Genomic DNA, 24985 nt, shown 5'->3' with positions numbered 1-24985 from the left:
AACGAGCCCTAAGTGAGAGCTCTTCATGGGATCGCCTCTCTGCTGCTCACTGTAAACGTAAGGGACGTCACACGTCGAGCGCCGCACAGAAAGACGTCGCTACGGACCTCCATCAAGATTCTGTTCGGTACCATTTTACCTGCTCCGGCTTTACCAACAGACTCTTCGTGTCGAGTTCACGTTCCGACAGCGTCAAGCACATAAAGCGCGAAGTGCATAACTATTTCTCCGAACGCCCGAAAACACTTGACTGCACCGAAAGTTGAGTCGAGATGAGCGTGGAGGCGTACGGGCCAAGCTCCCAGACCCTCACCTTCTTGGACACAGAGGAAGCGGAGTTGCTCGGAGCGGACACCCAAGGCTCCGAATACGACTTCACCGACTTCACCCTCCCGAGTCAGACTCAAACCCAAGGCCAGACTCAGAGTCAGCTGGACGGCCAGGTTTGCATATGTGTTTGCGTGGTGTACTGACGTTAGCCGAAGCTAGTTAGCTGCTAAACGTTGCATACGACGCTAACCTGCTATTATTGGACGTGTGCGGTTAGCTTGTTGCTAAGCTACCCCTCAGTGTACCCTCCAAAGTATTCACGTGTGCCTCCCTTTTGGTATATTTTGATAGAGCTCACTGCGCATACGTGTTACCTTAATGAATGTGATAGAAAAACGTGCTTTGACAATATGGAGAGCTTCACGAAACTTTGTTCACGCGTCTTTTCCACAATGTGATTTCTCATGGCTAATGTTAGCTTCGAGTTGTTAGCAAAACACGCTATCGCTATGCTATTCTGGACCTAAAGCTTGAGTTGCGTCGCAGGTTAACGGTCCCGATGAAGGTCTCCACAACGGCGGTGTGGAAGATTCTGTGGCCAAAGCGAGCCAGCTATTGGCAGAACTCAATTTTGAGGAGGATGAAGAAGACGCATACTACACTAAGGACCTGCCCGTGCACGCTTGCAGGTACACTTGACAGCAGCAACACGTTGCCCAATACAAGGGATACATGCGCATAAAACTCACTGGGTGGCATCCAACGTTGGCTTTAAGCAAATGCAGAAACAATCACAATGGTTGAACTATTAAATGTTGTTTGAATCTGTTTTGAGGGGAAAAATGAAGTAGCTTGGATTTATAATTAACAACCTCTCAAGTAGAATAACACGCTTCACATGTGTTTGTGTTTCTATCACAAAACTGTAAATGGCCTACGGGTACCTTTGCATACAACCCTTTTGACCTGTGTTGACTTGTGGCCACCAGTTCAGCTTCTTCTAATGTTGTTTTAACTTATATATGGAAGCACTATGTGCATAAAACGTGGTCATAACTGTTTTCCCCTCTGCACAAAACCCCTTCCCACACCATAAATAGATTTACAAACTTCTCGTGTATAGCAGCAGGATTAACTAATACCCAATTCAATAAAATTAAACATGTATGTGCATCTATGTTTTCTCTGGATTGATTACATCCAACCCTTTTTTTCAGCTATTGTGGCATTCATGATCCAGCCTGTGTGGTGTACTGCAACACAAGCAAAAAATGGTTCTGCAATGGACGTGGAAATACATCTGGCAGGTATGTAGGCCTTCCACCTGCACCACCTTAGTGGAACCTAAAATGGCAAACACAATCTGCTCAAGGATTCTGCTCAACCACTGACTTTGTTTTTATGTCAGAAGTGCTTTTTCCTGAGGAAATAACATGATATGGCACTAGACTGTACGCCGGGTATTGGGAACCTATGGCTCGCGAGCCAAATGGCTCTTTTGATGATTGCATCTGGCTCACCGATAAAACTAAATACATGTTATTGCCTTTTCGCTGTTCATTTCCTGTTTTGGCGGCAGTTGGTGGAAAGCGCAATTTTGATTGGATGATATTGACCTGTCGAAACAGGTAAACGCCCCTAAACCTGACCAGTAAAAAAAAAATGCCGAGTATAATACTTCAGGTTGAATGGATGGTAGGATTTGCCTTTGTGGAGAGAAAAAGTTCTGCCGTGATTCCAATTTGCAATGAAACAATACCATGAATGGAACAGTTGAATATCAGTGGCACTTTGGCAAGACCCATGCTAACGTTGGCATCAATATACTTCTGTGAGAGACAGCAGAAATCGAGGGTGCAAGCTAATGAGCAATGTGCAGGCTAGCTAGCAGTAGCTTCGCCAATGGACCCGGCAAGTTGACTTTCATTCCGATCGTTCGGCTGGATTTTATCACGAAGAACGGAAAACTATTCATATTAATGGTGAGTATTATCACAAAGTTATTTTAAATAATATATTCTGACATTTGTTGAAATCACGTGCGTGTGTGTGTGTGGCTCTCACTGAAAAAGAAATCTAAATATTTTACTTTCATGGCTCTCTTAGTCAAAAATGTTCACGACCCCTGGTCTATGCTATAAACCTTTAACACATGTTGAGGCAAGCAAATAATGACATACTGGACCAATTACGAGGCCAGCTGATTATATTCGCCAATTATGGCCCTAAAACATCGGCCAAAATAATCAGTTAAATGGATGATGTTTGCCGCTTGTTTTTGCCGTTAGTAGTCTATTTACAGCAATTGTATATCAATAACAGTGCTCATTCACTTATTACACACAAATCTTTTCCATAATCTTGTATCTATAGAAATATGTAATTAGATTTATTGATAATGTCATTCTATGGAACTAACACTCAAATCACCAGAAAATCTTGTTTTTAAAATGTGTGTGTTTTTTTTAATAGGCAGATATGTTATCATTCAGCAGAAGATTTTCACTTGACAGTTAGTGGAGTGGTGCATAATATTGTCTTGTTCTGTTCTCAGGCAGCCTCTCTTTCATGCTATGGTACCATCACAAAAAAGCTGACATGTGTAATGACTTAAATTCTGCTCTTCATATTTTGTTTATGATCGTGTTTATGTCGATATGACACTTCAAATGCTTTAACTCAAGATTCCGTTTCATGACAGAAAGCTTGAAATAGACCCTTTATAACCATTCTCAACATCTGACTTGTAGCCACATAGTGAACCATTTGGTGAGAGCCAAATGCAAAGAGGTGACACTTCACAAAGATGGACCTTTGGGTGAGACTGTCCTGGAGTGTTACAACTGCGGATGTCGCAATGTCTTCCTCTTGGGTTTCATCCCTGCCAAGGCTGATTCTGTCGTCGTGCTGCTCTGTAGGTAAGACTTGTACTGAAACACAATGTCCTATCAATTTTGTCCCCTGATGCTTTGGTCAGTGTTTTTCAATTACATTACATTACTTTCATTGAAAAAAACATCCCGCAGCACACCACTATCTGAAAATGTGAAAAAAACGAATTTGAACAATTAATTATGTTATAGTAAGTTTTTTTATTATTTTTTTTTTATTAAACATAATGCAATATTATGCCACATTGAATAAGAAATAAATCAACATCAATCCAATATTTGGTGCATTCACTTCAATGGGAAGTAAATGTACACAATTTAAACTTTGTTTAAATTGCTTATTTGGGTCAGATTTTTTTTTTGTTTGACAGATGGTTCTTTTCCTCGCAGTAGTTTGCGCTATCCCCGATATTGTACCAATCCCCTTTCACAACTTGGTATAAATCGAACATCATTCAAATGACTTTTATGTCCCACTTGGGTAGTCCATCTTGTATTTAGTCTGTAGTTTTCCATCAGAAAATTCACTTTCAAGACATAAGTCTTGTGCCGGTCCCAAGCCCGGATAAATACACAGGGTTGTGTCAGGAAGGGCATCCGACGTAAAAGCTGGGCCAAAACAAACATGCGTATCATACCTCTGAAGATGGAGGTTACTGATTCGCTGTGGCGACCCCTTGAAGGGAAAAGCCGAAAGGAAAAAAAGAAGTTAGCTTTGCTGCATGTTTTGCAGAGCATATCTTTCTCACTTGCACAAGAAAATATTTCACCCAAAAGGCTATTACCTAGCTGCTTCTGCTTCCTACCTGTATGGAAGAGTACTACATGATTACAATTGATAGCACATGCATATATTTTAACAATAATACATTTCCTTTATAAGCACCATTCAAAACTCATGGTCACTTTACAGTCACAGGATATTTTGGATAGTTTCCCATGGCACACCTGACAATATCACACATCTGTGTCGCGGCACAGGGTTTGAAAAACACTAGCTTAGATAATCACTGACATGATAATCAATTGCGAGATAATCAATTGCGAGATAATCAATGGCGCCCAATTAATGGCTGGATTAGCAAGTGGACGAGTGCCAGCAAAGTTGTCATTTTAACGTCCCAATGTTTTATTTTCAGAGCAAAGCTGTTGGCAATATACAATATTTTCTTTTAGCCATTATTAACTGGATAGTTTGAATTCATATTTTGAAACTACTTGGTGTGTATGACAAATACACGAGGAATTTTTTTTACTATGTTTTATTTTGGCTGTACACAACTCTCCTCTGCTGGTCTCCATCATGGCAATGTGGTCCCATCTGTGTTACCGTCACATCTCCCCACAGACAGCCTTGTGCCAGCCAGAGTAGCCTGAAAGACATCAACTGGGATAGCTCCCAGTGGCAGCCGCTGATCCAAGACCGCTGTTTTCTCTCATGGCTTGTTAAAATCCCATCGGAGCAGGAGCAGCTGCGTGCCCGGCAGATCACCGCCCAGCAGATCAACAAGCTGGAGGAACTCTGGAAGGTAGCAATCGGACACGCTCCAATGTGATTCATTAAGATGCAAGTGTCGACGGATGCAAGAGATCTTTGAAGCTGAAATTGGCTGCTTTATGGGTGAAGAACCAGTGGCACACAAATGTTAACGTTGATGATTCCTTTTGTCTCACCTCTAGGACAACCCCACTGCCACCTTGGAGGACCTGGAGAAGCCAGGTGTAGATGAAGAGCCCCAGCATGTGTTGCTGCGCTATGAGGATGCCTACCAGTACCAAAACATTTTTGGTCCTTTGGTCAAGCTGGAGGCTGACTATGACAAGAAGCTAAAAGAATCTCAGGTATTGGTGCCGTCATTCTCTTTTAAAGCATCCTCACAAATTATTTCTAGTATAGTGTAGGAAAGTGTACAGTTTTTCAAATTTACATTGTACCAAGCACTATCTGCGTTGTCTATTAACGTATTTATTTGGTACCTGCCACTTTTGCGTCCGTTAGTTGCTAGTTGTCCTCCACCCTAACACACTACCGCCAAACTATACACTCCAGTACTTTTGTACCCATTTGAATAAATCTTTATCTCCATTTTAAAAACATATATTTTCCTTTTTCAGACCCAAGATAATATAACAGTAAGATGGGACTTGGGACTGAATAAGAAGCGGATTGCATATTTCACTCTGCCGAAGACCGATTCAGGTGGTAATTCCTGAGATTCACTTCTTCCCAGTCATGCAGAAAGATCCTCATCTTATCTCCTCCCATTGACCGCGGACAACCTCCTCCACCCATCATCATATAGTAGCATGCGTACTTAATTTGTTTTGACTGGATTCTAGTCTCATTATTATTATTATTATTATTATTATTATTATTATTTTACAAATTGTGTCAGTAGACTCATTGCAAGTCATTTTATTTAGTTTATGTGACTCACTCGATATAACACAAGTTCCCTTCTGTTCTCCTTCGCCAATATCAGATATGCGTTTGATGCAAGGTGATGAGATCTGCCTGCGCTACAAAGGAGACCTGGCCCCGCTGTGGAAAGGAATTGGCCACGTCATCAAGGTTCCAGACAGTATCCTTTTCATGGTTGGCAATTCCAGTGTCAGGCCATCCTCTTACTTGTCAATAAAAGGTTAAAATTTACATATACATATATTTACATTGGCACGAAATTTCAAGACAAAAACTTTGATTGGATGTCCGTTTAAAAAAAAAACATTGTCTTGTGCCATAACCTCTGACTTTTGAGCATTACATGGACAAAGCAATTAACACCTCGTTATTTTACAGCTGAGATTGGACACTAGGTTGTGGACAAACTTTACTTTCTACCACTTTCAAAAATTCAGAGTTCCTTAACAGTTTACAGACTACGGGGATGAAATTGCTATTGAACTTCGCAGCAGTGTTGGAGCCCCTGTGGAAATTCCCCATAACTTTCAAGTGGACTTTGTGTGGAAGGCTACTTCTTTTGACAGGTAAGCTAGCTTCAAATTTTAGGTCTGACTGGTTTGGCAGCTATTTAATAACATGACTGTTGGTATTACTCGGCATTATGTGATGGTGATGTAATTTGTAAATTGTGAGGGAATTTTTTAATACATACAAATGGCGTTGTAAAAGAGGTAATCAAAATCTATGGGGCATAAGAGCCTGTTCAAATGAGATGATCTTGGACAATGTCATTCCTGCCAAAGAACTAAAAATTGCAACTCCGCCATGGAACTCCAACTGGGGTATATTCAGAAAACGGACACAATGTTTTCTGAAAAAAGGATTTCGTATGGATTTCTGGATGACTAAGCATGTGTGACGGGTGATCCCAAACCATCTGTGGCTTGTCATTTTTAGTTCTTAACAGATGATTTGTAATCCTTATTAGACAGTGTTGCTATCTATTCATGCTTGTTCTACTGCAGAATGCAAAGTGCTCTGAAGACTTTTGCTGTGGATGAGACCTCCGTGTCAGGCTATATTTACCACAAGCTTTTGGGTCACGAAGTGGAAGACGTTACCATTAAGTGTCAGCTACCCAAGCGCTTCACTGCCCAGGGCCTACCTGATCTTAATCATTCACAGGTCAGTCACTTGTCGATCTTTGCTTTTCATTTGCCTTTGGTGGTTTGACGCTAATTATTTATGGTGACGCGTGGATGAGGAAGATGATATTTTGTGGTTTCCTTTATTCGATGTACCATGCTTATTCAAGCCATTTGGATGTTCCGATCTGCAACATGTACTTTTGTGCATAGGTGTATGCTGTTAAAACGGTGCTACAGAGGCCTCTCAGCCTGATCCAAGGTCCTCCTGGCACTGGCAAGACTGTTACTTCTGCCACTATTGTCTATCACCTGTCACGTCAGGGGAATGGGTAACGACATTTTGAAGTGTTTTGTTTTAGATTTGGTAATTGATGTTTATCAATCACTACTGGCTGTGAAGTTTTCTGTTTCTGTGTATCTCTTGTCTGTCTCTTATGTATCACCCTGACTGTTACACTTTCTTTAATTCTGTCTATATTTCTGCCTTGGATGTCTTGTCAATCTGTTTGTCTTGACCTCTGTCTGTCTCTGCAGACCAGTCCTGGTATGCGCTCCCAGTAACATTGCCGTGGACCAGTTAACTGAGAAGATTGACAAGACTGGGCTTAAAGTGGTCAGGCTGTGTGCAAAAAGTCGTGAGGCTATTGAGTCACCAGTATCTTTCCTGGCATTGCATAACCAGATCAGCAATATGGACAGGTCAGTCTATGGAATTGGAGTTCTGCTCTCCTACCTGAGAAATTAATTGTTCTCTCGCAAGTACTGCATTGATTGTATGTGGCTTCTTGTGCGACGCGACAATGGTGCTCACCATTTGCAACCTTGAAAATACCATCTTAAAGCCAAGAGCCCCTGTATTTGAAGTGGTAGGCTCATGTGTGTATGTGTGTAGTCATCCTCTACTGTTTTAATTTTTAGTATGCCAGAACTTCAGAAACTTCAACAACTAAAGGATGAGACTGGCGAGCTCTCTTCTGCCGATGAGAAGCGCTATAGAGCCTTGAAACGCACCGCTGAGAGGGAGCTGCTCATGGTGAGTCCACCCATAATGGCCAGCATTGGCGTTTGATCTTTTCCTGGCCTTTCAATTTGGAGTTGCTCAATTTGACTTTGAGTTAGGTTGAAGTTTGTAATTCTTCTCATTCATTGCTGCAGAACGCAGATGTGATCTGCTGCACGTGTGTTGGTGCTGGGGACCCTCGCCTGGCCAAGATGCAGTTTCGCTCCATCCTGATTGATGAGAGCACCCAGGCCACTGAGCCTGAGTGCATGGTGCCTGTTGTGCTTGGAGCAAAGCAGGTATGATTCCCAACCATATAGGTTGTTGTGAATGCAAAGGCTCATATGTATGTAGTTCAAGGTCGGGTCGTAGAGAAGTGTGCCTAAAGTTGGGTCTTGACTGAGCTCGTATCAAATCAGCTTTACATGTCTCCCTCCTTGATCTCACCTAATTCAAATGAAAAGCTGATGAGTAAATTTTATCGAACACTGATAAAGATTCAGATATAATGGATGGAGACATCTAGAACATCCTGGATAGGGGCTCTCAAAGATTGGATTTGGGCACCCGGGTTTAGATGGTACTTGGTTTATGATGATCCCGACTTTCAATCGGGATCGGTGAAATCAATCGGGCAATTCACATTTATGAATGCCGCAGGATGAACATTTTTTAATCCCATATGGGGAAATTTCACCCACCTTTTGCTGATTCCCACACCACACAGATAAATTGCACAAAAATGTAAGAGTGGAACTCAAACTCAAACCAAGGCTTCCCTGTACATGTTCATTCGACATTACATAATCAGTATTTTTTTGAGGGCACGATCACTAATCAGGGTGTTTAAAAAGAACAATCATCTATCACAAAATAAAGCAGCTGTCTAAATTACTTATTTACTGAATCTATTTGAGTACTGATTATATTGTCAAGCATTTTTTTCTATTTAATATTTGCCATGCATCAAGGAAGGGAAAGGGGAGTCTGACTTATTACTTTACAAACAGACCAGAACTTCATTTTTAGACATGATGTAGCTGCTTTATTCCTCAAAACGTCTGCACAGTGTATTGCTGAACAGTCGTGACGAGCTTTGACCAGCATGGAGTTTTTTAACCAAGCAAAAAGATACAAAAAAACGCAACCAGAATGTGTGTTGTGACCAGACGAACATTATACCCACTGTCATGATGTTGGGGATTGATACTGTTTAAGCTTTTGGTCCCTCTGAGATCACATAAGATGGTCGTTTGTCAAACTTAAACATTTGATGCACTTGATACATCACTCATTTGAGACATGGTATTTGCAGAATTATGACAGAAAAGAAAGCAAGCAGTCCAGGTATCAATGAGCCGACACTCAAATATTGTACTACTTTACTCTCTGAACTTGTCTACAATTTAAAAATAAACAAATATAAAACTGGTGAAAATAGTTTTTTGCTTTTTGCAAACTCCGTAGCATGTCCTTAAATTGACCAATTTTGCAGCTCATCCTGGTGGGTGACCACTGCCAGCTTGGTCCTGTGGTAATGTGTAAGAAAGCAGCCAAGGCAGGATTGTCCCAGTCCCTGTTTGAGCGCTTGGTGGTTCTGGGGATCCGACCAATTCGCCTTCAGGTCCAGTACCGAATGCATCCAGCTCTCAGCGCCTTCCCGTCAAACATCTTCTACGAAGGCTCCTTGCAGAATGGAGTTACAGCAGGTTAGCTCCTGTCAATGTTGTTATTGTTCTTGTTGTGGGAACATAATGGAGGAGAAAAGGGTCTTCCCGGGGAGATGAAAAGCACAAGCTCTTTCTCTTCTTTTCAGCTGACCGCATCAAGAAGGGATTTGACTTCCAGTGGCCACAGCCAGACAAGCCCATGTTCTTTTATGTGACCCAAGGTCAGGAGGAAATTGCTAGCTCTGGAACCTCCTACCTGAACAGGTAACATCTCGTGTATGAACCATTTGAAATTTCGTACATTTCATAAAATGGTTTCTGATCTTCCTCAAAATCTGTCTGCTTAAATTTGCAAGCCAAAATGCTCACATACTTTTTCCTCCAACTGTGTATGCTGTACTGTGGGAAAGTTTTGCTTATTTCCGGCAATTCAGCGAGCATACTTTTGTGTACATTCAGAATTTTCACATATTGCCCCTTTGTTTGATTCAGTGCACCGTGTCTTTTTCTGTTCAGGACTGAAGCTGCAAATGTAGAGAAAATCACCACCAGGCTGTTGAAGGCGGGTGCCAAGCCTGACCAGATTGGGATCATCACCCCATATGAAGGGCAACGTTCCTACCTGGTCCAATACATGCAGTTCAGTGGCTCTCTGCACACTAAACTCTATCAGGTACCTCGAAATACTTTTTTTCCCCGCAACAAAGACTTAGAAAATACAATTAATACTATTTTGTATTGTCTCCCTCCCACAACAGAAAGTGGAAATCGCCAGTGTTGATGCCTTCCAGGGCAGAGAGAAAGATTTTATCATCCTGTCTTGTGTTCGTGCCAACGAGCACCAGGGCATTGGCTTCTTGAATGATCCACGTCGACTTAATGTGGCTTTGACCAGAGCCAAGTAAGGAAGCGCTGTCCACTAACAAATAATGAAGCACAACATACTTTTTTTGGATGGGTTTATTGACACTGGTGCATAATGTAATGTATATTTAAAATATTTTCTCCCTCTTTGCAAAGATATGGAGTGATCATCGTAGGGAATCCCAAGGCGCTTTCTAAGCAGCCTTTGTGGAACAACCTGCTGAACAACTACAAAGAGCAGAAGGTCCTCGTGGAGGGACCACTCAACAACCTGAGGGAGAGCCTCATGCAGTTCAGCAAACCACGCAAGCTGGTCAACACAATCAATCCCGTGAGTTGCTGTGACGACAGCAGTGGGACAACTCCATATGCAAGAAACACTTTCAGTCACATTTATTCACTTAGCTGATGCTACTAAACAAAGTCCATTACCGCAACTGGATTCTCACCGCAAAAAGTACGAAAAGATGAACAACAACTGTATTCATGTTACACATGAATACAGTTGTTGTTCATCTTTTCGTACTTCTGCAGTCATTTCTTCTACTTTATTTTGCCATGAACTTCTAGTACAATGCCACCACCTTCTTTGATATGCTATAAAGAAGGTGGCCACAAGTACTAATGCAAGACTATTATGATTCATTATAGAAGGGGAAGGAAGGTGGTGATAATGCACAGAAATTCTACATAATTAACTCATTCACTGTCAGACGATGTGCAAAAATGTGTCCACTCCAGTGCCAGGGTTTTTGTCATTGTCACATGAATTCCAGGACCCACAGAATATTGAGTTTTAGGACTACCTAAATATTCAATGCAGCGTAAGAAACCTTAAACTCTCTTCTTTCATCAGAAAAAATAGTTAATTCCTCAATTCTATGGGTCTACAGTTATATGAGCTTGAAATGAGGCCGAGTGTCCAAAATACAATGCAATGCAAATACATATTGGTTTATATAGCGCTTTAACAACAGCTGAAGCTGTAACAAAGTGGTAACATGAAAAACTGGGAAATGCTGCCCTTTGTGGAAGGGAAAAATCATTGCCACAGGTCTGGCCAGCGCTTTATCGGCACCAAAGCAAGAAAAAAAAAAAAAAATTCGGGAATGGCGCTCTACATCATTTTTTCAATTCCCGAATAAATTTGTGAATGGCGTTGAATCTAGAATTTTAACATATCACATTGTACTGGAGTATGCATTGTAGGACCATCCACATTCTGAAAAAAGTGGGTTAAAATCAGGAAGACATAGTAATTCATTTTTCTTTGTTGGTGTATAGGGCGGAGGTTTCATGAGCACTGCGATGTATGATGCCCGTGAAGCCCTAATTCCTGGTTCTGCCTACGACCGCAGCAACGCTGGTGCCTATTTTACACCAAAATATCCACAAATGCTGTTATCCCCCACCCCAGGACTGAATTTCATTCTTAAATCTTTTTTCTTCTTCTATTTTTCAGTCGGTCGCCCATCCAACATGTACTTCCAAACACATGACCAGATTGGGATGATCGGTGCAGGTCCCGGTCATATGGCTGCGATGAATCTCCCAATTCCATTTAACCTGGTGATGCCCCCCATGCCTCCACCCAGTTACTTAGGCCAGATTAACGGCCCTGCTGCAGGTACGCTATTGCAAAGAGAAAACCTTTGAGACACGTCACACGGTGGGGAAAAAAAATCAAGAGTGTGAGGGTGGGCTAACTTCCTTTATTAAAATCATTCTACATGGCCTATTTCATCGATTCAGGCCGTGGAGCTATGAAGGGCAATAAGCCAGGACGTGGAGGGCGCCAGAGGCCCCGTGGCTCGGCAAACCAAGGTGCCGGTCACGGACCAAACAGCCAGGCTAGCCAGGATGGGGCCTCTCAGTCCTTCTCGCAGGGGCCACTGACACAAGGCTACATTTCAATGAGTCAGCCTTCCCAGATGAGCCAACCTGGTCTGTCCCAGCCAGAACTGTCTCAGGTAAAGCATAACTGTCATTGTCATAGACACTGCATAAAGGGCTTCATTTGAATTACAGAAATGTGTTTGTCAAAACAAAGAAAAATGTTTTTAGCGCTGAGATTGATCTTGGCTGTTCTATCTGTTACACGAGCCAACAATGAGCAGCGCCTTATGATCTATGGTGTTTCTAACCTTTATTGACACAACACCCGTTTTTCATTTGAAACAAATCTTGTGGCACCCCATCAAACAGAAAGGTCATTAAAAGTAGATGTAGACAAACTACTAGATCACTCGCAGGAGAGGTGCAGAGCCGCAAGTGCTGAATTTTCGCGAATGATTGGCACTGCTCCCACCAAATTTATAAAGCATGAGATAAAAGCATCATTGTCTATATTAATAATTCCAACCGCAAATTATGATTATCATCTTGCAGTAAACACTGACCAGCCCATCAATTCAAATGCTTGGCTGGGTCACGTGCATCATGTGATCGCACAGCGCGACTGCTCAACCAGCTCAAAATTTGATTTTCAAAAAATATCACACAAAAAAAAACACCTAGCCAGCAATGCTCTATAAAACTGGCGTAGCCTTGGTTTGCGTGTGTTCACGTGTCACAATCGTATGTTTATGTACAATAGTCGCGTGTCGGACTCTGAATGCGGTGGCACCATTCACCAATGTCCGTCTGACTTGGGCGTTCATGCAGAGACATTAGATTAGACCATACATTCAAATATGCACAAAATGGTGGACAATGTAAGACCTACCAATTGGAATGTTCAAAAATGTCCAGCAAGGTGGCGTTTTGAAATTTGAGCCCTTTTAACTTTCTGTGCACATTTTCAGCTTTGTGGGATTATTTTTCACTTTTGGGGCTGTAATGTACAACATTCAAAGTTCCAAAAACAATCAAATAATGCCACATCAGTGTTTTAGAAAATTATAATGCATGGTATACTTAAAAACCAAATTTTAACATTGTTCCTCTCTGATATGTGCAGTAGTGTAGACTACAGCAAACATATGGCCAGCTAATCGTTACAAAAAATAAAATAAAACGAACTTTCTCCTCAGGCTCATTCAGCACCAGGCCACCGATCATGCCTACACATTAACAAAATTGTGTCCTTTCAGTGGAGGACGAGGGTATTTTGAGATAAATTACATGTTATAACAAATACGGTTACCTGGCGTGTTATGTTTAAGTGTTCTTTGGGGGCGGGTGGGGCATGTGCTGAATTATTTATATTTTAGGGCATTTAAATGTATCATTCGCTGCTGCTGTGTGTAAGCAGAGAGAAAACTAAGATTCAGGTTTGCTTGTCAGCAGTGTCGTGTTTACTTCAGAACTGTTCTCCCAATTGGTTTTTTTACACACTATAAATGGGTGTTTCTCCAACTTCTGTAAACATGGGGTTACATTTCTGAAAAGAAAAAAAAATCCACATACAGGTGAGATTCCTGAACTGCGTCTGTGCGGGGGTTGACTGGACCTGTTAGGTGAAATCAAATATTTTCCTGTACTAGTTAATTTTTATTATCACAACACTATTGTGTGCCTTGGCACATAGGTTGACAATCACCGCCTGAAATGGATGAATCAAGAATTAATCCACCCAAAAAATTTTTGGGGGGGTGTCTCATCATTTTACAGGACAGCTACTTGGGTGATGAGTTCAAGTCCCAAATCGATGTGGCTTTGTCCCAGGACTCGACTTACCAGGGTGAACGTGCATACCAACATGGTGGGGTGACTGGCCTGTCACAGTACTAGAGTGTAAGTGCTTCAACTTGGACATTTGCTTCGATTCCTTTGATCACAAATACCATGATTCTTACGTTATTAACTCATTCACTGCCAGATGTGCAAAAGTGTCTCCACTCCAGTGCCAGGGTTTTTGTCATTGTCACTCAAATTCCAGGACCCACAGAATATTGAGTTTTAAGACTAAATAAACATTCAGTGTAGCATCAGAAACCTGAGAGTATTTTCTTTAATAAGGAAAAAAGGAGTTAATTCCTAAATTATATGGGTCTGGAGTTATATGAGCTTGAAATGAGGACGCTGTCCAAAAACCAATTAAATATTGGTTTATATAGCGCTTTAAAGGACAACCGACGTCACTTTTTTGTTTCCTAACTGACATCAGAAAAACGTTTCATAGCATCTAAAATACCCAAAACATGCAGTGATATTTTTAGTCAAATGCAAAACACCAATAAAAATGACTTAAAGTGTCTAAAAAGTACTTCAATTTGAAACCGGAAGTGGCCAGTTTCAGAAGGTCCCGCCTCCATGTTCGTGGTGTCACGGCAAGACGTCTTGCATTGCTGGAGAATCAAAACAATGGCTTCAGATTCGGAGAATATGCTTTCTTGTTACACCTCCACTTATGAATATGATACATAAATACATGTTTGCAATCGATTGAATAATTTATTCCATGCCATTTTGAGACAACATTGGGGAGAAACGATCACCAGAAAAGAGGCACAAAATGGCCACCTCCATTTCCATAGGCTGATAAATTCCTTATATGGATCTTGGACGCCCTCGTCTGGCGGCTTTTGGGTGCAATACGGTTTTCAGACCAAACATAAACAGCAAAATACATTGATGTGATGGAAGGACTGCTACAATGTGTCTTTTTTCGGTCAGGGGGCGTTCCTTTAGTGACGTCACGTACGGACTCGTCACAACTCAAAAACAAGACTTCCTGAATATTCAGTGCGAGTCTTAAAACGTAAAATATAGCTATATGCGGTGGAATCTTTGTAAAATACGCTCAGTAGAAGTCATTTGAAGCAATTTTACAAATTATGGACACAACTTGTCTGTCTTGTCTTTAAGATGAAACTGCATTTGTTCATTGTGGTTTCAACAGCTTTGTGTTCCCTCATCTTTGCAGGTTGCTTGAAGAAGTGAGCTAAGCTTGAGCTGAGCTTAGTTCACTAGCTTTTTAATCTGGGAAATAATAAAATCATAAAATGGATACCTGTTTTCCTCTGCTACAACCGAAGCACCACCGAGTGAAAGCGACGGAATAGCAAACCATGACCAGCGGGAGAAATAAGAGGGTAGAAGACGAGAGAGCACGAAGAGACGGGCGAGGAAGAGGCGAAAGGCCGGTGGACGGGCATGAAGCGGGCACCAACGCCGGTGCGAGGAGGGAAGTCGACAAGATGGCCACGTGTTGTCGGGCTGCCGAGGGAACACGCCGATGGTCTTGAGGCTCAAACGCCAACCCAAATTGTCAACAAACATCTTTCAGCTCGCAGATGCCAGGAAAGACGGCGCGTGACGCTCCAGGGTTTCTGGCTGAATTTCAAGAATTGGTTCTCCAGACTTGCATGAGGCAGGATCGCACAACGTGATGCAAAGAAAACAAAAAGGTTTAAAAAAAAAAGAGAAGAAAATCTTCATCCTCAAAATTTCCAACTCACGAGAAGTCCTGGACTGATCGAAATTAGGTTGATCTCGGGAGGGGGTGACGGGGGGGTCCCTGAACTCCTCGGCGGCCTTTGAAGGAAAAAGCGGCAGTTGACACTCATTTTCTCTCTCCCTCCCATTTGGAGAGGAAAAGAAACACTTGGTGTGCTTGACACTGACGACCCGGAGCCCGGAACTAAGAAACCTCCCATTTGCCTTGGGAACCATTTACAAGGATGGAGTGCTTCTGCACATCAGCGGTGGACTGACTTGCGGGAGGGGGTTTCAGACTTTTTTTTCCAAGGCATGGCACACAAATCCCAGCCATGCCACACCCTTGAGACCATTTTCTTCTCTGAAGTAGCTTTCTAATCACTGAGCACAAAATTGGGGCGGAGGAGGTGATTGATTTAATCTAACCTGACCAGCATTGAGCAGTCTGTTTCAGTCAAGGCGATTGCTTTCTAGAATCTTTTCGAGCGCAGCATCTGTGACTCGTCCACACCGGAAAATCTTTGTGAAGGCTCAAATTGGAAAACTTTTTGAATTCATGGAAGTCAACACAAACCCCTGCTTGAGGTGAAGGAGTAAACTTGTTCATCAGTAGAGACACATGGGAAGAAAAGGAAGGTGGCTTGGGGAGAAATGGACAAGAAGGGCTCCTTGTTTGAAAATTATGATTGAGGCTGGCGGTTGTCCGAAAAACGTGCAAACCTTGAGACCAAATCTCCAAATGTAGAGCGTTTTACATCCGGGCTTGTCGCCATCAAAATCCTCCTAATCCGAAAGGACCCATATTGAGTGAATTCATGTGCACTCTGGTGAACTCAACGCAAGACCATCAGCGCTGGCTGGATGTCGGTGGCAATTTTTGACCTTGATTCAGTGCCTATCCATTTGTAAGAAATGGCTGCGGCACAAGAATGAATGTACCGCAGTTGTCAAGCCCCCCACCCCAAAAAAAAAAAAAAAACAGCATTGAAGCCCTTTTAGACAGCGCAGGGTTCAACTTTAGTTTATGTTTTACATCCAAGTATAGGATGAGGTCAGATAATGAGTTCAGAAGCCACCTTCCTTCTCTAGGGTGAAATCAATGGAAAACGTTCTTTTGCTTCTGTGGACTTTTGAATATGACGCGGCCATGCCTATGTTGTCGTTGTTGTGGAGTTCCTTTGCATCTTGATTTCAATTTACTTTTGTTGTTTATTTTACGAAAGTCAGGTGTCTGCTTTTACTAGTTTGTAGCAACGTGTTGCCAACAGGAATGTTTTCTTGATTAGATTCTCAGACTCTGCTTGTGGTTCTAGTTTTATCAAGCATAGGTTTAGTTTTTACGTTTCGCAGCTACTCTGTGATTGATCCGATTGCTAACATAATAGCTTACGAAGATGTATGAACTGCTTTCACTCTGTCATCAGAGCCAATGTGTTTGCATCGCGTAAAGTACAGTGATCCGTTACATGATTGCGATTTTCTCATCAATTGTCAACATGGAAAGGCAATGCGCTTAGTCATCCAACAGTTGGATGTAAATATAAAATGCAGTCTCATTTCTTATGAAGTGATAGAATCAAATGTCAAAAAAGCGACTTTCATTTATAGTATAAAATAAATGTTATGTTGATTTGCAAACAGTCACAAATATTTGGTATTGCACAGTAATAAACGATCAAAATACAAGTGTCAATCTGTTGCTTGTTTTGTTTTGTTCTTCCTAGTTTTGCTCTTGAATTTCCTTTTGAGCTCTCCTCGTTTCTGTCCCTCTGTTTTTCTGGATTCACTCTTTCAACTTCCTCTTCTGGCGCTTGATCTTCTCCCATTCTGCTTTTCTCTTTGCCTCCATGTCTGGATCCTGGAATCAGACAAATGATAATTTCGCAAAGTACATGCAGCATATTCCTCATATCAGTTGCTCTTAAAAAGAGTCCTGTTCCACAATTCAAAAATTTTTCTACACCCAAGATCCTACAAAGACAAACATTTCAATTCCCAAAACGTAAAAGTAGTCCTCAAGATTTTTAAATCACAAAAAACTGGAAAACAATATGAATGCAGATTGCATGTAGCAGTGTTAGTGTCAATTTCAGATTAAAACTATTTTTTTTCTCTGAAAGAAAGTTACTAAATATTAATTTCCAATAAGCAGTGTCTGAAAGTCAGAAAATTAGCGGACACAAGGGCAGACAACTGAAAAGTTGCCTGCCCCATTTTTTACAACTTGAAACACAAGACAACTAATCGCAAAAAAACCATTGTTGCAAAGTATTAAGGATGTTTATTTTTTTATAATGGATGTACCTACCACAAATGCTCCCTTGCTTAATTTATCGTAAAAATCCCTTGCTGATGATTTTGCTCCAGTTGTCGTTTGTCCATACACTGTTCAGCATGTTGCACAATACAATGTTTGTGTTGCGTCGTCTGCGACAAGCCACGTGAACTCCTCTTTTCACAATGCTTTTAATAATAATACATTTAATTTCTAAGCGCCTTTCAAAACTCTCAAGGACACTACAGTCACGGGATAATGTACATTTACGTTTTGTAGCGTCATAAATTTTCTTGGCTTCTTTTGAATCTTTCTTCTGGGGCTGAGTTTCTGTGCATCTACTTTGGAAAATGATATGCAAATGCATAACCTTATAACGCTTGGAAAAGTCAGGACGCGCGAAGCAGGCTTCTGATTGGCTGCCGTGCCGAATATTATTGTCAAACGAACCGAAATTCTGAAATTTCCAAACCAAACGAACGATTAAATTATTCCGATTTTGAAATCTTCGTTCAAACGTTTGCTTTATTTATAGCAAACGTTTGTTTTGAAGAAGAAAAAAAAAAAACTTTTTTTTTTTTTTTTTTTTTTTTAAAAAAAAGTTGTCGGACACCTGAGCAGAGACGTTTTGTAAGTTGTGCGCCCCGGGCGTCCGGGCACACATTTTTTCAGACACTACAATAAAGGAAAAAAGATTTACCTTTCCTTCCAAGATCATCTGCTTCCTCTTGTTGTTTTCCCTTTTCTCATCAAAGTCTGTAGACTCCAGTCTCTTAAAAAAAACAACACGATATTTCTTTGAGACAGGCCATGGTCTTGTTCCGCATCAAAATGAGTGCGTTTATTCCCGGTGAAAACTGCCATGCATTCAAAAGCAACGAATATAGGGAAAGAGCAGACATACTATTTCACACTCTCGCTTGGTCACGTTGACCTGTGTGAGAATCTTCAGGACTTCTTTCTCCTCCACTGTAAACTCCTTCATTTTAGTCTCTAGAGAACAATCAGATTATATATATATTGAAGATTTCCTTGCACAGACACAATGTAATGTACTGACCACGTATCCCCCAACGAACAAGACTTCGCAAAGAGTGTTTCATTAGCCACTTACGACTTTGTGCTTCGATGGCATGGACGAGATGGATGTCGTACTGTGTCACCAGAGTGATGGACACCCCATTCCTGCCTGTTGAGGAAGACCACGGACAGACGGCATCAATGTCACAATGTGGGTAAGTGGTGAGCATTCGTTCAGGCATTGAACTAGTGACTACCTGCTCTTGCTGTTCGGCCCACCCTGTGGATGTATGTTTTTGGCAGGCCAGGGGTGTTGTGATTGATTACAACCTGCACCGTTGGAATATCCAAACCCCTGTTGGAAAGGGAAAGGTGAGTCAGTACCGTATTTTCCGGACTATAAACAGTGTCTGAAATAACGTCTACCCGGACGCCCGGGTCGTGCAACTTTTCCCAAATTATAATAAAACTCAATATTCTGTGGTTCTTGGAATTCAAGTGACAATGACAAAAACCCTGGCACTGGAGTGGACACATTTTTGCCCATCTGGCAGTGAATGAAAAAATGAGAAGGGTTGAATTAAAAAAGGCATAGAAAAATATTTCTGCAGCTGACAAGCTGCAATTACAGTAAAGTCTCGTTATATCGATATTCAAGGGAGTCCGAAAAAATATCGATATAACCGGGACTATCGATATATCCGACCCTGTTTGCATGTAATTTTCTCTGTGCGTGCATAGAAATAGTATCGATATAACCGGGACTATCGATATATCCGATATCGATATAACGAGACTTTACTGTATTGACATACAGTAAAGTCTCGTTATATCGATATTCAAGGGAGTCCGAAAAAATATCGATATAACCGGGACTATCGATATATCCGACCCTGTTTGCATGTAATTTTCTCTGTGCGTGCATAGAAACAGTATCGATATAACCGGGACTATCGATATATCCGATATCGATATAACGAAACTTTACTGTATATGAAAATTAAACTTGCTACCTGCCCCTTAGACATACAAACAGTTAATTGGTTTTTGGCACTGTGCTTTAGGACACTCTCTAATCTCATCTCTCAATTTGAACTAAGATATTGCAAAAAAATAAAATAAAATCAGGAACTTTACAAACTGGAATCATCAAGAGACGTTAAGGCAGTTTCCTACCTGGCAGCTATGTCTGTGGCAATCAAGATTTTATAGACGCTGGCCTTGAACATGGAAAGATTGGCAAATCGTTGCTTCTGGAAGAGCAAAGTGGACCATTCACTCCACAAATCACACACTGCAATTTTTAACACTCTAGATTGGGTTGTTCCAATTGGCTTACCTGCTTCATCATCGAGTGGAGGGAGATTGTGGGGAAGTCAAATTGCCGAAGCATCATGGTGAGGATTTGACAGCTCCTGCGGCAAATTAAAAAAAAGTGGACCAACCACAGAGGAAAATCATCCAACCAAAAGTATTATAAGGACAAAAATAAAACGTACTTCAAGGTCAAAAAAATCATCAAATAACAACTCAAAACTTTCAATGAAAAGGTTAACTTCAGCCGTCATCTGTACTTCTTTGAAGGTGTCGGACGTTTCGCTCCTCATCCGAAGAACTTTGTCAGGGAACTAAAGTTGTGCTGGTATCTCTATGGTAACTTAAAATCTACTCATTCCTAATTTTCCTCGTGTTTAGCAATAGCTGTGATTGTTTTTCTGAAAGCAATTTCTGAAATTTGCCATTTTGTCTCTCTTTGGTTTAGTTAATTCACACACTTCCTGATAGATTTTGACTAAGAGCCTACTGACGTAACTCAAAACTTAACCGGACAGGTTCATTCAAGGTGATTTAAATACAGTGATACCTCAGCTTACGAACGCTTTAGCTCACAAACATTTCGCCTCACAAACATTAAATTCGCAAGCATATAGTCTTGGCTAACGAACTAGTTTTCGGTGGACGAAGCAAACCACACAGCGCCACGGTGGCTAGCGGACTAGTGTTCCACACCCCCTTCCTTTGAGTGCAGACGTGGTTTGTTATCGAGTGGAGTACTTTTTCTATTATGGGACCGAAAAAGACCCCACCACAGGCTCGTGTTAAGCCGAAGAGGAAATTACGCTCGAGCAGAAGAAGATCATCGAAAAACACGAACGAGGTCTGCGTTTGTGTGACTTAGCTTCCCAGTACCAGTATGCTAAGTGGATTATTGCTACGTTTGGCTAAGGGTGATTCTGTGTTGTCTAAGGTTAAGCAATGGTCTCAGGTAATAGAAGAAGAATAGAAGAAGGTTGAAAAACTTCTGTTGATTTGGACGGGTTAAAAGGGTTAACGAAAAGCAGCTAGTAGGGGACAGTGTGAGGGGACAGGGTATTATTGCCGAGAAAGCACGGCAACTTCACTCGGATATCATCAAGACGCAGCTACATCAACGACCATCACAAAAGTAAATAAAATGACTTTATTATAGGGTAGTTTATTTCTTTAATTACAATAAAATTGCACATTTATTGTACAAAATACGGTATATTTTGTGTAGTTTTAAGGCTTATTTAGTGGGAACGGATTATTCTCATTTTTAATGGATTCTTATGGGAAATAAATGTTCGGCAGACAAACATTTCACCTTACACACACTTTTTGGGAACCAATTAAGTTCATGAGCTGAGGTATCACTGTATTAATGGGCATTCAAATATTACTGTAGTCTAGAATGTAAAGGTGATTTGTGCTTGTGATTTCAATCTGAAACTTAAATGGGAACAATATTTACTTTGTATTTGATTAAAAAAATTGTAAAAAGAAAATTCACTCATTGGATTTTTGAAAGCATCTAGAATATGCATTTTGGAAGCTTGAGACGCACAGGCCCATAAAATGTTCTTCTGTCTTGGCGAAGTAAATCAGGTTGGGCGTCTTACTTGCACGTGTGGGTGAAGACAATGATGGACCAGTCATCATGCGTATCGGTGAAGGTCTGGATCAGGTGGACTAGGTAGGCATCCTTCACCTTCTCTGGAGTAAGGATGTACCTCTGGTCCAACTCTTCCACTGTACGAGTCCTGTGAAGAATGGCAACTTGTAGATTAGCGGACAACGACGGGTGCGGCGACGTGATCTCCCGGACGCTCACTCGGATGTGCTCTCCCAAAAGAAGGGCTTGTTCATGGCGAGCTTCTTCAAGTCCTGCAGCGTGTCGGTGAGTGTGGCGCTGAACAGAAGAGTCTGCCGTTTGGTTGGCAGCACCCCGAGGATCACCTCCAGGTCTTTGGTGAAATCTGTGCAGCCCTGCTCCAGCAGACGATCTGCCTCATCCAAGATCTGACGGACAAAATGTCACAAAGTGGGACAAACACATCATTGTGAAGCACCCATCAAGAACTGAACTCTCTTTCCGGTGAACTCACCAGGAACTGGATCTTCCTCATGCTAAAGGTATTGGAGCTCCGGATGTGATCCGCGAGCCTGCCTGGTGTGGCGACGACCACGTGAGGCTGGTTGGAAAGCTCCAGGGCCTGACTGACTATTTCTGTTGGTGAACCAAGTGCGCCATGAATTCCATGTTTGGAACTTGTATTGCTGCTTGTGCACGGCGCACGTACCCATTCCACCTACGATGATGCAATCGCGCAGACCCAGCGGCTTCCCGAGGACTCGAAATTGTTCTGCAATCTGGTATGCCAGTTCCCTGCATCATCACATAATGACAATCATGAGATGAGCATACTAATCAGCACAATTATATGGTGTCAGATGGCTTGTGCATGGTGACAACATGCTAACTGTGGTGAATCTCGTGCTGAACATTGTCATATTTCATTTTAAGAAACTTCTTCTTTTCCTTTCGGCGTTTCCCTTCAGGGGTCACCACAGCGAATCAGTGTCCTCCATCTTCAGAGGTTTGATTCGCATGTTTATTTTAGCCAAGCTTTTACGTCGGATGCCCTTCCTGACACAACCCTCTGTATTTATCCGGGCTTGGGACCGGCACAATAAGACATTGGCTTGTGTCCCCTTGTGGCTACAGAACAAGCAAAGCAGTTAATTCATTGCACTCCAATAAACTTATTTACATCAAGGTTTTAGATTCGTATATTTGTCTGAAACTAAAATGAAGGCAAAAGAACTGTGAAGTAAGATAAAAGGCATTTCATCGATTTTGAGACTTGCAGTCTTTTAACTCATTCACTGCTCGACGTGCAAAAATGTGTCCACTCGAGTGCCAGGGTTTTTGTCATTGTCACTCGAATTCCAGGACTCAGAATATTGAGTTTTTGGACTACATGTACATCAACATTCAATACAGTGTAAGAAACCTTACTCTCTTCTTTCATTAGAAAAAAAATCCTAAATGATACGAGTCTGTAGTTATATGAACTTGAAATGAGGGCGGGTCTCCAAAATACAATGCAATACATACATATTGGTTTATATGGCGCTTTAAAAATAGCTAAAGCTGGAACAAAGCGCTAACATGGAAAAAGGGTAAATGATGCCCCTTGTGGGAACGAAAAAACATTGCCGGCGCTTCATCGGCACCCAAACAAGAAAAAAACACCCAAACAAATTTGGGAATGGCAGTGAATGAGTTCACAGATCACTATGACAACCTCCCAAAAAATTCTACCAAAGAAGTTTGCTGAAATATAAGTCAATAATTCATGGAGTGTATCACAATAACAATGAAAAAAAAACACAAGAACTGCACATTGAATTTATCTCCACACTAAAAAGGGTGAATAAATAAGTGGGTGATACATAATTCCTTGGAATGCACCTAAAGCTCACCCACATAAAAAATCCTGTGACTGTAAAGTGTCCTTGACAGTTTCGAAAGGCACTTAGAAATTAAATGTATCATTATTATTATTATTATTATTATTATTATTATTATGATTATTATTAAAGTGCAGCATCAAGTGTGATACAGCAGCACCAACCTGGTGGGCGTCAGCACAAGGCAAAAAATGCCATAGGGGTCAGCCGACAGTTTCTGGAGCACTGGAAGCACAAATGCTGCCGTCTTCCCGCTTCCAGTTTTGGCACAGCCCATACAGTCACGACCTAGGTAGCAGAAGGACAAAATACGTTTCCTCTGTTTACTGCCATGACAACATTCCATAATATCTTGTCAGGCATGACAACAAAAGACCCATAGTTATTGTCATTTGATGATACTTATGTTCTAAGGCCCATGAAAAGTTACTCTTATTAAACTAGTGTGTTAAAAAGCTCATTCCCATCACCATGTTCCTACTTGGATAACTGAAGGCATAAAGTGCGGGGTCCAACAGAGTCATTTCCCCCCCCAAATTCAAGGCCTCCAACTTTGGATTTCATTTGACACCATTATGCAATGTTAGAATAAACATCAGGCAAATTAAAGAGGTGTTACTGGGGAGGTTCTGGGGATTTGTGTGAATTGACACGGAATGAGTAAAGGTTTAACACTTAAGAGCGACTTTTTTGAACCTTCATTGCTGTTTGAAATATATTTAATGACACCAGTTGAGGGATTTTTCTCATGTTAAGGATACAATGCTTAATTATTTTGTCTGAATAACAGTAAATAAATACAGTGTGATCACATTTCCTGTCTTTCTTCTGAACCCATTGTACTATACTGTACTGTTGTTGATGTTTCATAAAGTACTGTATATAGAAAGATATCGTTGCATTTCATAAGCCTTTCACTGAGTGACGTTTCAAAAATATAGTTTATCTTAAGAGTCTAAACATGTAAAATGTTCCCGAAATAAAGGTAGACGTGTATTTGCGAGCCTTTATATACTTGTTGACTTACCTTCCAGAATAGGTGGCATGCAGTTTTCTTGCACCGGTGTCGGTTTGTTGATGCCCAACTGCTTACACTGTTTAATTAGCCAGTCAGAGAGGCCGAGCGACGAAAAGTCACTCATTTTGAAACGATCTTGCGTAAAAATTCGCGTGAGTAACAAATACGAAAGGAAGATAAATTTTGATTGAGAAATGACAGCCTCTCGTGCTTTAAGCACGTTCACAATATGGATGACATTCTTCTTCGTCGTATTAGAAAAACAGA

At 41.3% G+C, this 24985-nt stretch overlaps 2 protein-coding genes across 3 annotated transcripts; one reads left to right on the top strand and one right to left on the bottom strand.

The window, feature by feature from the left end:
- The first annotated feature begins 43 nt into the window (after positions 1–43).
- upf1 (UPF1 RNA helicase and ATPase) lies at positions 44–17322 on the top strand. Of its 2 annotated transcripts, none has more exons than XM_089000457.1 (24): positions 44–443; positions 817–959; positions 1488–1577; positions 3021–3188; positions 4510–4690; positions 4842–5003; positions 5277–5361; positions 5645–5743; positions 6041–6149; positions 6591–6750; positions 6924–7042; positions 7248–7412; positions 7632–7746; positions 7869–8012; positions 9209–9422; positions 9530–9647; positions 9900–10056; positions 10142–10284; positions 10404–10578; positions 11532–11613; positions 11710–11874; positions 12000–12217; positions 13860–13982; positions 15115–17322. In XM_089000457.1, the coding sequence occupies exons 1-23, from the start codon at positions 273–275 to the stop codon at positions 13977–13979; spliced, it is 3303 nt and encodes a 1100-aa protein (XP_088856583.1). In that variant the 5' UTR covers positions 44–272; the 3' UTR covers positions 13980–13982; positions 15115–17322. The 2 variants fall into 2 exon arrangements, with proteins under 2 accessions (XP_088856583.1, XP_088856582.1); XM_089000456.1 differs by having other exon boundaries at positions 5277–5364.
- On the bottom strand, positions 16807–24970 carry ddx49 (DEAD-box helicase 49). The gene is made up of 13 exons (XM_089000459.1): positions 24728–24970; positions 23865–23988; positions 22527–22612; positions 22332–22453; positions 22058–22245; positions 21846–21986; positions 20264–20339; positions 20101–20177; positions 19182–19279; positions 19019–19093; positions 18809–18897; positions 18605–18676; positions 16807–17487 (listed from the first exon to the last, which is right to left on the bottom strand). The coding sequence occupies exons 1-13, from the start codon at positions 24840–24842 to the stop codon at positions 17413–17415; spliced, it is 1338 nt and encodes a 445-aa protein (XP_088856585.1). The 5' UTR covers positions 24843–24970; the 3' UTR covers positions 16807–17412.
- Positions 24971–24985: the final 15 nt, after the last annotated feature.

This window comes from Hippocampus bargibanti, linkage group LG07, assembly GCF_051943395.1.
Source record: "Hippocampus bargibanti isolate YZ-2025 linkage group LG07, ASM5194339v1, whole genome shotgun sequence".
In the NCBI taxonomy this organism is placed as follows: Eukaryota; Metazoa; Chordata; class Actinopteri; order Syngnathiformes; family Syngnathidae; genus Hippocampus; species Hippocampus bargibanti.
Note: the sequence above shows the minus strand (reverse complement) of the source record. Positions and strands in the feature narration are given on the sequence as shown.